The sequence below is a fragment of the Drosophila suzukii genome, chromosome 2R (genome assembly GCF_043229965.1).
Source record: "Drosophila suzukii chromosome 2R, CBGP_Dsuzu_IsoJpt1.0, whole genome shotgun sequence".
NCBI lineage: Eukaryota > Metazoa > Arthropoda > Insecta > Diptera > Drosophilidae > Drosophila > Drosophila suzukii.
In genome coordinates, this window is record NC_092081.1 from 11741337 (window position 1) to 11757278 (window position 15942).

Here is a 15942-nt window from a genome sequence, read left to right on the forward strand (position 1 = left end):
AAAACGCCCAGATCTGGCTGCATTTCGTTAGCCGATGTTGGGAAAATTGGAAAATTGCATAAATAAACAATGGGCCAGAGGGGGGTAGAGGGAAAATGGGGGGCCATGTGTGGGCAGCTGTGGCAAAAAATCATTCAACTTTAGCCGCAAGCAATGGCGAAATAAAATGCAATAAATGACTATTTGCAATCTCGCTCAGACAAACGAACAAAAAGATGCAAATAAAAGAGTGTTGCACTGATGTTTACGTTCCAAAATAAAAATGTAAATTATTCCAATTAAAAATAAAAAATTACATAACGAGTATTTGCTTGGGCTTAAATTGGATCAGCTAAATGCCCTTATGGGGGTTTAATAAAGTGAGAGATGTAAAAAGAAATAATTATAATTGTAATGCACTGCATGCTACTTTTTAATATAGGTTGTATTTTTCGGTGAGACCAATGTTATCTCAGATGCAATTAAATTGTATTTTATTTTATAATACCAAAAAAGTATACACACATGTTGGAATAAAAACCCATTCAATATTTGCAATACTTACATTACAATAAGACCCATAAAGGATATCAGAAAGTCAACAAAAATTAAAATTATATGCTCGTTTAAATTATTTGCTTTAAATACCCTCCTTTTTATGTTTCCATTTTATTGTTTATGCATGTTTGTGTCCAACAATATATTATTGTTATGCATAGAATTTGTTGAGTAGCTGTTCAGCATGAATATAGACAGTGCCATAAATTGACGTCTATATTGGAGCTCTGCGGACATGGTGGGTACATATACGTCCGAATCTATATATAAGCACAAGAATAAAGAAAAATATTTACCGCCGGAGCCAATGGAAGCATTTTTGGTTGTGCATCTATTCGATTCGGTTCTTTTATACCTATTTTTCAAATGCGGCTGCGTTGTCAGTCAATGTAGCCAAATTAACAACCGAATGCACGGTTTTTTCATGTGCGTGTCCCCAAAAGTTGTTGGCTCTCTCAGATTGTCATGCATTTTAAAAATAGGCAAAGTAAAAATATTCTGGACAGCGCTGCGCACTTTAAAAACACGAAATAAGATTTATGGTTCGCAGTACCCTTGCCAGAAGATCATAAAAACACCAAAAAGCAATCCATCAAAACAATTATGAATTAAAGGATTGTCAATATTCGGAACACAATTGGCTTTGAAAATAGAAAATAACATTTTGGGATTATAAGAAGTACATATACTTCAAAATTCTAAACATTTTCTGGACCTTAGTAAGGAATAATGCCGCCCAAGGGTCGGGATAATAAAATTAAAGGATTGTAAATTGAAATACAACAAAATAAATATTTGGAATATTGGAAATACATATATTTCAAAATTCTAAACACTTTCTGGATCTTAGTAATGAATAAAGGCCGCCCTAGGGTCCGGGCGGACTTTTAATATTCGGAACACCATTGGCTTTGGAGATATAACAAAATTAATATTTGGAATATTGGAAACACATATGTTTTAAAATTCTAAACATTTTCTGGATCTTAGTAAAGAAAAATGCCGCCAAATCAATATTCGGAACACAATTGGCTTTGTAAATACAACAAAAAAATATTTGGCATATTGGAAATACATATATTTCAAAATTTTAAACACCTTAATCTTAGTAAGCAAAAATGCCGCCCAAGGGTCCCGGTAAGAAGAAGAAGGACGTGGACTGGGCCGACGATGAGCACTTCTCCAAGGAGCGTTCGATGATCTACATAGAGCACACCTACGAGTGCCCCATTTTCCAGACCAAGGCCGACGAGTGTGGAGCGTTCCTGCAGCAGCGGATTCCGGAGCGCAAGTTCCAGTTGGTGAAGAACAAGTATGGACGCCAGGTGCCCCGGGAAGGGGCCTTCGAGATAGGTTTCTCGCAGAATGCCCGAACCTCCGTGCACCTTTTGTGGTCTGGCCTGGACAAAGGACCTCCACGGCGGGACAAGTTCCCCGTGGACTACGAGACACTCGTTCCCGATGTCAACAGAATCCTTAAGAAATTCTATCCCGACAAGGCGGTGGGCGTGCTCGAAGAAGATGAGGACGAACAGAGGGAAGATGACATGTAAACATATTTTTTTCGTACTCTAAATTATATATTATAAAGTGTTTAACATAACAATGGCTAATATTATATTATATGGCGTGAAAAGTAAACAATCCAAGCCAGAGACCTGTTGGAGCAACTTTAAGACGTCATCCACCCACACGGGTGGAAATGCTCAGCGATTAGTGCTTTTGTGTTCGGAATATTGCTCTCATTGTTGCTGCCCCCAGCCACTGACGTCCTGACATCACAATTTGACAGCTCTTTTCAAAAGTTAAATGCTTAAATCGACCAGAATAATTAACCAAACACAATACAATACATCGCACATCAGCAGTCACACGATATATTCAGCATGCCCCGGGGACATTAGCGACGTCCCATTGTCTGCCAGAGAAATCAGGGCGACGGAATTGGGGGATGTGTAGAGATACTATCTCGTTCACTCGGTGTTGACACAACAAATGCCCGAAACACAATTTCAATGCACACAATAGAAAAAGAATAGTCTAAACAATTTAAATTGAGAGCTGCAGTTGAAACAATAGATGCGGCGGGATGGTATGTAAGTCATTTTTGGAATACTCTACTGCATAATTTTTTTAACCAGCGGTTAGCAGCCTCCCTTCTCTGCCGCCACACGTGCAGTGTACAACAGCGGTTGGCACCCACACAGCTTTAAGCATTCCCATGCAAATCTTTTAATTTAAAATCCCTTCTGATTTTTGCATGAATTGTTTTAATCTGTTTGATTGGTCCTAAGGCCACTGAGTTCAGAAATCCCTTGCTATTATAGCCATTTCTTTACCGGATTTTTATTTTAATAAAAAAAACGGAGTGTTTCTGATCTGCAAAAGACTTGACATACATGTACACTCTTGGCTAAAATACAGAAAATATATATTTTCTCTTGTTACTTTGTTACTTTAATCAAACCCTTTGAAAGCCAGAGTATTGCCCCAAAAAAAAGAGCACCAAAGTACACATCCATTGCGGACGTATTTGAAAATTGCAATGTGGCAGCAGCACAATGGGCAGCAAGCTAGGGAAGTGCCTGGAAATAAATAAATTGGGAAAAACCAAAATAACATCGACTGAGGGCAGCAGCGCACTGAGGAGGGGGGAAAAGCCAACAAGTCGTGAAAATCCAAACCAAATTACATTGTGGGCCAACAGCAATGACAATAACAAATATGGCATGGGTATCCCTCCAGCTGGCCCTTGGGGCTAATACTATTCCAGCACTAAAACAACCAGAGAAGTTGCAACGAAAACAAGAGGATTTGGTATCCACCAGATGATTATGTGTGTGCAAATGCGAAACTATGGCTCTGGCCAGAGTTTTCCCTTCTCCAGAGTCCACAGTACAGATCAACATGCAAATTAGTCTTGGTTGCAGATGGTTTTTTGATTGACTGTTATCGTGGCTGACTTCCAGCCATGTTTTTGACCGAGTAGTGCCGAGGGCTAATTTGAATATTACGCATACGTCATGTTCAGCCAGAAACTACAGGGAGCTTTTTGGCTTGACCGCAGACAAAGGCGCAAGTGAAAGAGCCAACTTTCGGAATATTTAGCAACATCCGTGGCCCAGCACATCATTAATATTAATATAAAGGCTTTTAAAAAAATGGCGGGATGGCAGCGGCCAAAAATAACAAAAAAGAGAATATACATTTTCACGCGACATTCCCAATGATTTCAACAGATTTTATGCGACCGGCACAAAGAGATGTCAGCGTAGCACATTTTCGTGTAGCCAGCGTCTGGGGAAATGGGTTAATGTCCAGCCCAGAGAATGGCCATGGATATGGATAGGGATAGCTCCTGCTCCGGAGGTGGAACTGCCTGCATGTGTCACCCATCACTGGGATATCGAAGGGGAAACCACACGCCAAGGACAAGGCAGGACGATTGCCAAGAGCCCAGAGAGGAGCTTTAATGGAAACAGACCGCAACATTTTGCATTAGAGTGTGCTAGAACCGCCGAATCCCGGCCAAAAGTGGAGCGGGAGTGGGTGTTGGCCCGTTGGCCCGCTGGCCAAAACCCGTTTGGCAACCCGGTCTGATTGTGATGTAAAAATAATCTACGCAGGCAAATGCCAGGCGAAGTGCTGCTGCAAACAAACTGAATTGTTGTGTTATTTTTGAATTGCAATCCCCGAGGGCTGGGGAGTTCCAGCTTCTCCGGTTGTTTCCGGTTGGTGGTTCTCTAACTTGAGTCCGATTCAGGGCACGTTCGGTATCGTATCTATTGCTCTATCTATCCAATATACAATATAGTACAATGTACAATCGGTAATATCACATATCCCACATCCATTCGAGGGGGTGCAACAAATTGCAGTTGGTTTTAAGGGCCATTTATTTAGCAGCGATGCGAAGGCGAATGGCAAATGCCAGAAGCTGCCATTTTAGGCTTTGGCATTTGTTTTATAGCGCCTAGTCGTCGAGGTCGTGTGTGAGCGCTGTTAACTGGGTTAAATCCCCTTTTAATGAGCCCGCCAGCCACTGGATTGGCCTTTGGCTGATTGCACGCTTCACTGGCTTGCAGATTGCATTTGTCGCACCTTAATTAAACAGCCGCAGATGCCAGGAAAGGTCGGGCATCAACAGCCTCCTCCTGACCTTTAACCTATTAACCCATGGGAAACCCACATTTTTATTTACATGCGTGGCGGTCATAAAAGGTTCGGTTTCCCTTACCGTTCTGCCACACAAAAATGATGATTTCTTTGGGTCATACATAAGACTGAGGAGCCCATCTAATTAAGCGTAAATTGGCAGCCACAAAATAGAGTTTCGCGCATACTCCGTGGTGCAATGTAGCGACCATCAAACGCGGACAGAAGCCACCCACATCCATCACCCACCGCCCAAAAGCCAACCACCCACGACCTTGGGACCGCCCCCACATTGTTGCTTTTGTTGTTAGCATGAAATTAGTTTTCGGCTAACGCTAATTAAAATTTACGACACCTGCTTGGCTAACAAAATATTTACGCCTAAACTCCCAAAAGGTCCCGCCAGCTTTTCAGGCGCCAACTGGCTTAAGCTAACATTAAAACTGTTAATCAAAGGATCAAAAAGTTAGGGTCCATAATAATAATGTTTTTAAGTCTGCTGTATTTTTGCAAGTTTACTTAAGTAAGCAATAAAAATAGTCTACGCAAAATATTCATTTAATCACAATTTTTACTTTTATTAATTGATAAAAACAAATAGGTATAAGAAAAATCCACTTCCAGCGTTCCTTGACCAAGAAAGTATCCATAATTTTAAGAGTAGGATCATTAAAAAATTGTATTTATTTTTCTGACGGCATTCAGACCCACATCTGACCATTAAAACTCACCCTGAGTATTCCCCGTACCCATTCAATAAATAATAAAAGGCCCCGCATGTAAGAAATGATCTGAAAATGCACAAAGCAAATGTTTAATATTACCTGATGCTGGTTATTAAGTTGTTTTTCCCATTGCCACAATTGGGCCGTTCATTCCGAATGAGTGAGAATAATACATTGAACTTTTTATACTGACTGAGGCTTCGTTTTTATTTAATTTTACATATACTTCTGTTGCTGTCATATGTATATATATAATCTCATAAATTAGTTGGTTTGTGTATATATATATATATATAGAGATTTTTGTTGGTAATACATTTTTTCCTTATGCCGCAAACGCATATAATTAAATTTCAATATTAATAATGGTATCGTTTCATTTTTTTTGGGTTTCTATTTGTTTTACTCGGTTTTTGTCGCTTGAACTCGAATCCAGTTTTTGGTTCACCAGTTGGAAATATATATAACTGCAGTGCACCTATATGCACTTTGACTCGTAGGCAAAACTGAAGTGGGTTGAATTTATAACCATACACATGTACACATCTATATATCTGGTAGTTCTTGCCGGGGTCGCTACGTTGGGGGAATCCCCCGGCATCCGCCTCGTTTTCATTTACATTACACATTTATAACCATAATAATTTACAAGTTAAATGGCTTAGAAATTATTAGTAGGACTTCCTGCGTGGGCTACCATATACTCGTACGTACATAATACATAAAACACTTTCTAATTAAAGTTCAAAACATCTCTCCTAACTTTGTCGCCTCATCTGGCCCTCTTTGTTCTGTTCTGTAATGTTCGTCCGGTTTTCCTTTTGGTTTGGTCTATTTACATAGTGACAATTTCTAAATTACTTAGACTTCGTTTTTAGCCATCCTCCTTGTTCTGTATTTACATTGCATATCGATTGAATAAAATGTTTCGCAGACTTTTCTTGACTTTTGGTTTAAGTTAACATAAGAACTTTAAAGGAAAAACCCTCTCCAGGCGGTTAGGTATGTATATATATATATATTTTGTTTAACATTTAAGAACTAATTTAGTTAAAATACGTTTTATTTTTAGTTTAAACTTTAAACTGGGCGTTTCCGTTGTGCATTTAAAAATAGTGCAAAAATACATTTTTCAAAAATTTGGTGCATACTTTGAGGCGGTGCTATATAATCACAACATTTACAATTTAAGTGCATTTGCTTGTAGGTGTGGGTGTGTGTTGTGGGTGTGGGGGTGTGCGGGTGTGTGGGTGTTCGGGTGCATGTGTGGAAATGGGGGCGTGGTCGTGGGGGGGCGGGGTGCAAATAGTTTAGACCTAATAAAAACTTTAGAGTCGAACTCCTCGGCCTGCTTGAGTGTTTTGTGGAGATTCCGCTCAAAAGTGTCAATTGAGGACGGATTGCTTTTAAGCCTTGATTGTGTGCATGTTTTTTTTTAGGGAATGCATGTCCTTGTGGGCGTGGCGTGGGCGTGGCCACCGGGAAGTCCCATACTCCCCGCGGCCCTCGCATTCATTTCGATTTGCATTAAGGTACTTGTGACTACTTATGTTTATAGCTCGAAAATATTCATTTGATTCCATTAAAACTGGCCATTCCTGATTATGATCGGATCGGGACTTCGCCCTGTGCGTCCAAAGCTAAACGAGGGTGTACTGATGTCTGAAATTCGGGATCTTGGTGCCGTGGAAGACTGATCTGCTTGGCCAACCAACTCGATTGTATTGGTTTCGGCCTGGTTTTCCTCATTGTACGGATTGTATTCTCTATGTGCTGATTCGTGCAATTTACTACAACAACGATGCACATAAAATATAGAATCACTAGTTAATCAGGCTCTAATACGAATTCAGGTGTTTTTTTTTTTGTATGTTCTCATAATCAATTTTTAGGTAAGTGCAATTGTGGTGCATTTAAATACATATCATTTTGGTTTTTACGCGTTTTTTGATTTGGTATAATTATTTATCACATAAAATGTGCAACAGTGCAAACTCGTTAATGCTAATTGTTTGTCATAATTTGTCTCGCTAATTGTTTCGATTGAACATAATTTATTAGAGGTGGCGAGAGTGTGTGAGCTTGTGTAAGTTGTTATATAATTTTAATGAATGGCATGAATATTTAATGGATTCAATTTTGGGTGGAAATTAAGGTATACGCTTGGCTGAAGGTAATTAAAAACGAATTAGTTGCCAAAATAGGTAAAGTATTTGAAAAATAGTAAATAAAGAGATCGATTTGTGATTAATAAAAACAAAAATCTGGTACAAAATGAGAGTTGTTCCTGACTGAAGCTCAGTGAAAGTATTTCCTGTAACCGCCAGACTATTTTAAATTTTCTTAAACTCTGCTAAAATCTGTAAAGCTCTTCACTCTTTTACAAACTACCTTGTTCTAGTCAAAATGCCTTTATCAACAATTTATTTTCTGCAATTTGCATACAAAACCTAGCAACATAGTGAAAATGTTTTTTTGCATTTGACTTGGATATCTTTTTAATAGACAGCTCTATAAATTGTTCTTCTTTTTTTTTGGCTTTTAGTGTTCGGCGATAAATGTTTACCTGTGAGTGGAATAAAAGTGGCATTGAATTGCATCAGTGGCTCTGGTTGTTTTAGCATTGAGTGCGGCTTTTTGTGGCATGGTCATAAAAAGCTGGCCCCAATCAATGGCTACAACACCTGATGCCCATTGAAGGCCACTTTAGGTCCAAGTCTGTTAGCCCTGGCTTAATAATGCTCGTTGATTGGGCGTTTTATGCAGCCTCCAATGCTTCGATAAATTGCCTTTTGGCCACTGTTTATAATGTATTCAAACTTTTCAACATTCTTTCTGGTGGAATCTTAGGGCGTACTAAACATGGATCTACATCAAATACATATAGTTTACTGGTTGAATAGTATTTTTTTTGGCGATGGCTAACACTTTTGTGCTCAGCAAAAGCAGATACATTACGTAATTACCTCTTGTGGGTCTACACTTAATTTAATAAACATTTATATTTTAGACGTGGATATTATTAATTTAAATATTTGTTCTTTTCTCATTCGATGACTGCCTATCAGCTGTGTCAAATTCAATTTCAAAATCTCTATACCGAAAATATGCACGTGGCCAAATCCCTAGCCTTGTTTTTCTGCAAACATACATTTACTTTCATTAAAGTTGAGTTTTGTGCTCTGACTTATCTTTGTGCATTCCACTTGTGGAATTGCTAAAATATATAAAACTACTTCCCAGACCTTGTTGAAAAGTTTGTTTGACCGCCAAGTGAAGAGCTCTATGTGGCTAAAGTACTAAAGCACCTAAGGACTCCCCTTGTGACTTACCAAAAGGAATTCAGCAAGGATTCAAGGATCCAAGGCTGCCAGGGATAATCTCAAACTTTGCGGTTTCAGGTGTTCTTCGCCGGGAAAACAAAAGCATTTCGCAAAATGTTATTATTTCTTCTCAGAAAGAGCTGAACTACGAACTCAAAAAGGTAAATATGTGCATTATGTTCTAGAACCAAGAGAAAGTTATAATATGGTATAATATGGTATTTGATTGCCTGCTTTTGTGTTTAACTTACTTGTTGCTGTTGTTGTTGTTAGTGTTGTCTGGTGTAGTTGTTGTTTTAGTGGAGAGAAAATAATATATATATATTCAAGTGGTGAAGTATTCTGAAAATCTTGTGAGAGTAACAAAGTGAAAATCAGAAATGCATGTTTGGGTTTCGTTTTCAGTGTATATTAAGTTGTGTATTTGTTTTTCATTTTTTCTTTGTTTTTTTGTGTATTTTCTTGTTTTTTTTTTCTGCATTATCATATATTCGTATAATGTATAATTAATTATTATAAGTAGTTAAGAAAACTGTTGTTAAATAAAAAGTGGGGGAATTATGCTAAAACTATACCTCCTACACAATGGAAATTAGTGTGAGAAAGATAGAGACGGGGATACAGCGAGTTGAAAAGGAAGAAAGGCGAAAATTATTTACAGCAAAAATACTAATTAATTAGAGTTGGGTAAGACGAAATCAACAAAATTCATAGACCATTTTTTCTTTCGATAACTTGTGCGAATGGCATTCGCTGTTTGTCAATGCCATTTGCTACTCATAGTTAATTATATTCTCCATCTTTCTCTTTGATGTTTCTTTTTTTATCTGAGTTTTTTCTTTCTCGTCTGCAAATATACAAATACAAATAAATACAAGTTTAAGGGCCGACTATATATTCTTATATATATATGTTTATATTTGTATGTGTGTGTGTGTATGTACCTATGGTTGTTTGTGTATATGTGTATGTATTTTTTAACATTCAACAATTGTTTTTTATTCAGCTTTATTTTCTGTATTTGCTCTTTTTGGATTTTTCCTCTCTAAGTTGCCTCCATTTTCTTTCGTGGTATTCAAAAAATAATCTTTAAACTAAATACTCTACAATTATAAAACATTTAAAAATAGGAAATCAAAAGTTTTTCGCTAATTTAGACGTAATATGTTTATTTACAAATTCTTTTTATACACAATACTGTTTGCTGTGAGGGCGCACAAAACGCAAAGGCCTTATAGGAAAATTAAATACTTTAAATAGGCTGAAAGATAAACAAATAATACGAAAGTATAGAGGAAAGTATAGTGAAATAGTTTAAACGATCTTCGTTAGCACTTCGTTTAATCATAATATAAAGTCATTGGGGGTATTCCTTTTTCGCTTTTGTTATTTACAGTCGAACTTATGTCTTTTCATTTTGGTTTGTCCTTATAGAAGTTGTCGTTTTGCTTTTAAAATTTCGTTCTTGTTTTTGTTAGGATTATAGAAAAATAGGCCAAAAATATATGTATCTGTATGTCTGTGTGTGTGTGTTGTTTTCTATACCTTTACCTCAATTGTCGTACGTTCAAAAAATGTGATTAAAACTTTTGTTTGTCTTTGTCTTTGATTTGTTTGTTCGGGTTTTGTCCACCGGTTGTTTTTTTGTTGTAGTTTAGTGCGCATTTGTTTGTTCTTCTTGTTTGGATTCTCGATTTGTGCATAATTTCAAGGATTACAATTAATTGCATATACATACATTATTCGTATTCGTATTCGTAGTCGTATTCGTATTCGTATTCGTTATGGTAGTTATCATTTACTTAGAGTTATACACACGTTGTCTTGCGTTTAGTATTTTCGTATGGTATAGAAGTTGTTATTATTACTTCACTTTCATTTATATTTAAAGGTGGGTTATTTTGCAGTTATTTTATGTAAATGTTTTACTGAATCATTATCAATCAATTAAAAGAAAACACCAAGGCTGTCTCCTATTTATACTTTTCGGTTAATAACGAAGATCGTTGATATAGGAGGGCAGGAGGTTGGGGATCGATGTGAAATAAAAACTTATTCGTAAACGTATTCTCAATTAGATTTATATAATTTGTTTGCGATTTTTTATACGTACTGTGTATAAGATATGAAATTTTATTGCTCGCAATTTCATATGTTATTCCGTTTTAAGTAACTAAACATATATAGGTTTTTTTTACACAAATCCATTAAATAACATGCATACTTTTGGCCGATTAAAAAATTAACAGCAATAATCGATTGACTAAAGTGCGTAAAGTCAACGGTTGAATGGAAAAAGGGAAAATTAAATGGGAAATTCAGGGGGAAACGCAGGAAATACAATATATGTGAAAATCGCTTTCGAGGGTACACATTATTATTGTTAATTCGCCACTTATTTTTTCGCGTTTATCCTTCCATTGTTATTTGTTGGCATACACAACCGTTTAAAAATTGTAATTCGTAAATTTCGGCTTAAAAATTTGCTTGATTGTATTTCTTAATTGATTGATTGTGTTTGGGAACTCGGCCCCTTTACAGGCATAATAATAGCGAACAATTATCATTGATCAGAACATTATTGGCGTAAGGTTGAATTTTCAGCGTTTCCAATTGAGAGAATATTGCGCGAATGATACAAAAAAACCTACGAAATGAGTGGGAATAAAAACAATTGTGACTTGGTTAAAAGGGTCGAGAATGGAATAGTGTTAGTTAGCATTTGTACAAGCTTTTCGTTTCGCTTATAAGCTTATCGTTTTATGTATATTTATAAGTCCATTGTTATTTAAATATACTTTAATTATGTAAATAAATTTACTTAACTACAGATAGCTGCCGTTTCCGTGAGAACTGTTGTCACCCATGAACGAAATAAAAATCTTTGGTAAAGTTGGGACAGATCTTTACAGGCAAATAAGGCTGATAATCGAAAGTATTATTTACACACATGGAAAAAATTAAAAACCGAGCAAATCATCTGTAATGGCAAACGTAGTTCTAACAATGAGAGAACTGTAAACCAAAATAAATAGGTATTTTGGGGTTTTGAAGCCTCAACTATCGAACAAAAAGGGGGGTTTTCAATGAAGTCAAGTCTTTTTCTTTATGTAAATGTTTTGCTTCATCTTCTAAGTTGTAAATGTTTGTTTTTTTGTCGCTAATCTGGCTGTTATTGCATTGTATATAAGTATATTATATTGCACTCAAGCTGTTCAGTTATCAGCAATAAAACCTAATGCAATATTTTCCTTCAATTGTATATTTGTTTGTTATTGGTATATGTATACTATTAATATATATTTAATGTCTGTTTTTTCTGTGTATATGTATATATAATTTCATTCATCCTCTGCTCGCTTGCCTCATCATGTTTTTATCGCTTTCTTCCGCTTGCTTCGTTTTGATTTCATTTCTTTTGGTTTATTTAACATTTAAACTTTAATACACTTATAATTAAATAATGTACACGAAATATATATTTCATATAGTAAGATATATTTATAATATATTTATTTAATATATACTAAAAATAGTTAGGCCCAATTTTGTTTTTCCTCATTATTTTGCTCTGTTCCTGCGAAACAAATTAGAAACGAAAAAAAAACGTCTTCGATTTTGTCTTATTTTTGATGGTTTTTTTTTTTTGGTTTTGTTGAATTATAATTTAGCTTTAGTATGTATAACTGCTTTTTGTTCTTGGGCTTTCATTAAGTTAATTTTTTTTTAATAATAATAGTGTAATAATAATCATACCTTTTGTTTAAGCATAATTGCTGCCTCATTTTGTTTTTAATCATAGCTTTCGGTTCTCTTACTTGGCAATCCATTCAGCTCATTGCAGGCTGGGTTTTTGTTCTTATTTTTGGGTATTGGTTAGGGTTTTTTTTTAGGAGTTTTTTTGGGGAATCTTATCTCATGTCAAAGGACAGGCGGGTGGTTGGCTTGTCTGTGTGTTTGTGTTTTTATCGAGAAATGTTTAAACTTAATGGGGGGTTTCGCTTGACTGGGGACAAGTTATAACTAATTTTTTTGACATTCATGTTTGAAGTTCTAGGAGCTCTAGGTGTTCTAGGTGTATCTTGTGTGTGTGGTAGGGTGTGTGTTTGCTGTCTTATAGAGTGACTCTTTAGATGGTTGGGGCTTAACGCCCTCGCGCCCAGCGTAGTAACGCATCCGCTAACACGTCCAAGTGAGCCTTCGTCTGCAAAAAGGGCAAGAAAAACAGGCAAACCATTAAAATGTTGACATTAAGTATACGCCCAGAGGGCCCTGCTGAACTTACCGTCTTGTAGAACATGCAGGATCTCCGGTCCTCGTCCTCGCCATCGGGACAGTCGATGAAGCCATCGCACAGCACATGATCGTCTATGCAGCGATATCTGCCCTGCCGGTCGGGAATTGGGCAGGCAAAACGCTCCATGCCATCCATGGCGGTGGGACATTCTGCAAGGAGACAGGGAAAAAAACAGAAAAAACACAGGTGAGCTGGTGACAGTCAGTCAAAATGGCTTTCTCTTTGGGAAACAGGTAAGAAGCCCCGAACTTTTCACATAAATCGTTCAGTGCAAAACTTTTGCACACGCTAATGTCTGCCATGATTTGCGTCTAAATGTTGCAACTTGCGAAGCGGCGCATAGAAGTATGCTATGGATATATCTCAAACCCCACAACTTTCAACTCCCAACTGCATTTGTTTGTGTGGCCGCTTAGCAGGTTTTTGCTGCTATAAATAGTTTCACGTTCGCTACTTTACTACTTTCTGCGGCTGATTCCATTCCATTTTCCGGCGAGGGAAAAGCGGGAAATGGCTGAGGAAAATCCTGGCTTGGCTGGCTTCGCCTGCACCGACGCCGCCGCCACCGCCATGGAGCAACACAAAAAAACAAACTGAAATACAAACTTTACTTTTTTTGTGGCATTTCACTTTGTGCTCGCCTTTTCTCCTTTCTCGTTGCCATTTCTTTTTTTTTTCCACCAACAAATACATAAAAATAAATCACTTGTAGGACATGTTGGCGCCTCCGGTTTAGTTTCGCTGCCACATGAGTGTGCTGGTGTGTGTGTTGGTGTGTGCTGGTTGCATGTTTGTGTACTGTGATCTGCTGTTCAAGTTGCCCGTATAGGTTTTCCCACCACCCACTTTTCCCAACCCTCTCCAATTTCCCCATTTCTTGCGAAACTTTCCTCTGCTATTTTTGGCTGCATCCAAAATTGTTCTGTTCTCCTCTGATTTTTTTGCCACGCGACCAGCTTTGCCACTTAATAATTCTGTATTTTACTTGTGCTATCCTTCAGGATATAAAAATCACTTGGCAAGCCCTGAGGCATTTAATTAGTAGGTGTTTTAAACTCAGCTTTGGCCAGACAATGGTTTCATTAATTTCCCTCACAGCCTCGTTCATTGGAATGAGTTTTTCATTACATTTTCTGCTTTTCCATTTAGTTCTTATTCAATAAACTTGTTATACTTAATAATTTATTTACCACTATATTTTGGAAAATGTTATGATATTTAATTGATTCATCACCTTGCAGTGGAATAATAAAACACATATCATATTAAATAGCCAATTGCATTTTATTCCTTAGCCATATGCAATACAAAAAGCCATTGTAAATTCGGTGATTTTCATTTTCTTTTATTAGTTTATTGCCCCTTAAACACACATCACTCCTAAACACAAGTATTAAATTGCCGAAATTTATTTTATTTATTTATTCTATTTAATTTATTTAAATAAACAAATACCAATCCAGAGCGTGTTAAATTGACAATTGTAGTTTATATTCCTTTTTTACAAATGACATGCCAAAAGCTTCTGTCAAATTTGGAACTTTTCTATTTCATTTAATAGTTTATGGACATCAAAACACATTTCAATCGAGAAAAGATTAAATTGGCAATGGCAATTTATTTATTAGTCGTGTTTGTTACTCTCTTTCATAAATTAAATGAATGTTTCTATTTACTTTATTCTCAATTAAGCACATATCAAAACAGAAGGTATTAAATTGGCAATTGCATTTCATTAGATGGCCCAATCTTTAAGTCTTTTTCACAAATTAAATACAAAAGGCTATTGTTAAATTGAAGTTTTTCATTAACTTTATAAGTTCATGCTCAGAAAGTTTTAAATTGGCAATTGCACTTCATTTGTTGGCCCAATCTGCTGGTTTTTTTCACAAATTAAGCACAAAAAGCTGCTTCATTCTGCCATCCATCAAGGGGTGTTTAATTACGAACTGTGACTCTGCGAGCTGGCTGTAATATAATTTTATTTCTTTTGCTCACGCTCTGTGGAGTCGTGCCAAGTGCAATTCATTCATTAAGTTGATCTGTCTACCCGAAACTTGCACAAGTGCTTCTAGCTGCCCTTCAGCAGCTGTCAGCTGCATTTCAGGTGTGTTTGCAGTGTGTTATTGCAATGGCAAAATCACCTGACAAAGCATAAATGTATGCACCAGTAGTGCCAGAAACCCGACACTCGAATGCATTCCCCCATGGGATTCCGCCGGGGAAGTCCCCCAATCCCATTCCGCCGGATTGTTGTTCGGCTGTCAGCGGGGAATCAATTGATGTCTCTCTCTCTCTGTCTATCTATCTGTCGCCCTGAAAGTTCGCTTCGTTAGGCACCTGGTTTGGATACCCACCTGCCCTTCCAGGATTCGGAATCCAACAGAGTGGCGTGCCAAGAAGCCATTTGCATTTTGAAGAGCGCCCACATCTACTGCGGCACGTTGGTTACGCTTATGATGATGGAGATGATGGCGATGATTCACTTAATGGTGAATGGTGAATGGCGAATGGCGAGCGGTGAATGGTGAGCGGTGAATGGTGATGACAATGTCGCACTGCCGGGAGCGCTTCTCACGATTGCCATTTATCAACCTCGTTGGACGCCGCATAATTGCATCAATGGATACTTGGGCACGTTTCAACATTCAAAGGGGTAAGGGGTATACGGGCTATGCAGATTACGCATACGCAACGTAAAACCTACGCGGAACCCTAGAATCCCATTAGTTTTATTACCAGTTGGAAGCAGGAGCTGCTCTGCAACCCACATTTTGTACTTTGAACTTAATTTCGCACACAAATAACTTGCAAAACGTTGTTGCAACGTTGTAAAGTTGAGGGAACATTTTTGGGTGGCATTTTTTTTTTGGGCCAAATCAGCCAAGTTCCTCCCTCCAAGCAG

The 15942-nt window shown here is 37.3% G+C and overlaps 2 protein-coding genes across 2 annotated transcripts in view; one reads left to right on the forward strand and one right to left on the reverse strand.

Moving 5' to 3' along the window:
- Positions 1-1560: 1560 nt before the first annotated feature.
- Positions 1561-2118, forward strand: LOC108008888 (selenoprotein H). Its single transcript, XM_017072793.4, has one exon. It carries the CDS (start codon positions 1656-1658, stop codon positions 2088-2090), a length of 435 nt encoding a protein of 144 aa, XP_016928282.2. The 5' UTR covers positions 1561-1655; the 3' UTR covers positions 2091-2118.
- A 3673-nt stretch (positions 2119-5791) lies between these two features.
- jeb (jelly belly) overlaps positions 5792-15942 on the reverse strand; it is a 36154-nt gene continuing 26003 nt past the window's right edge. Inside the window, exons 2-3 of the mRNA XM_017075246.4 lie at positions 13026-13186; positions 5792-12944 (exon numbers count right to left, since the gene is read on the reverse strand). Coding sequence (XP_016930735.3) covers positions 12885-12944; positions 13026-13186 — 221 coding nt within the window. The 3' untranslated portion in view covers positions 5792-12884. The remainder of the gene's footprint in view (positions 12945-13025; positions 13187-15942) is intronic.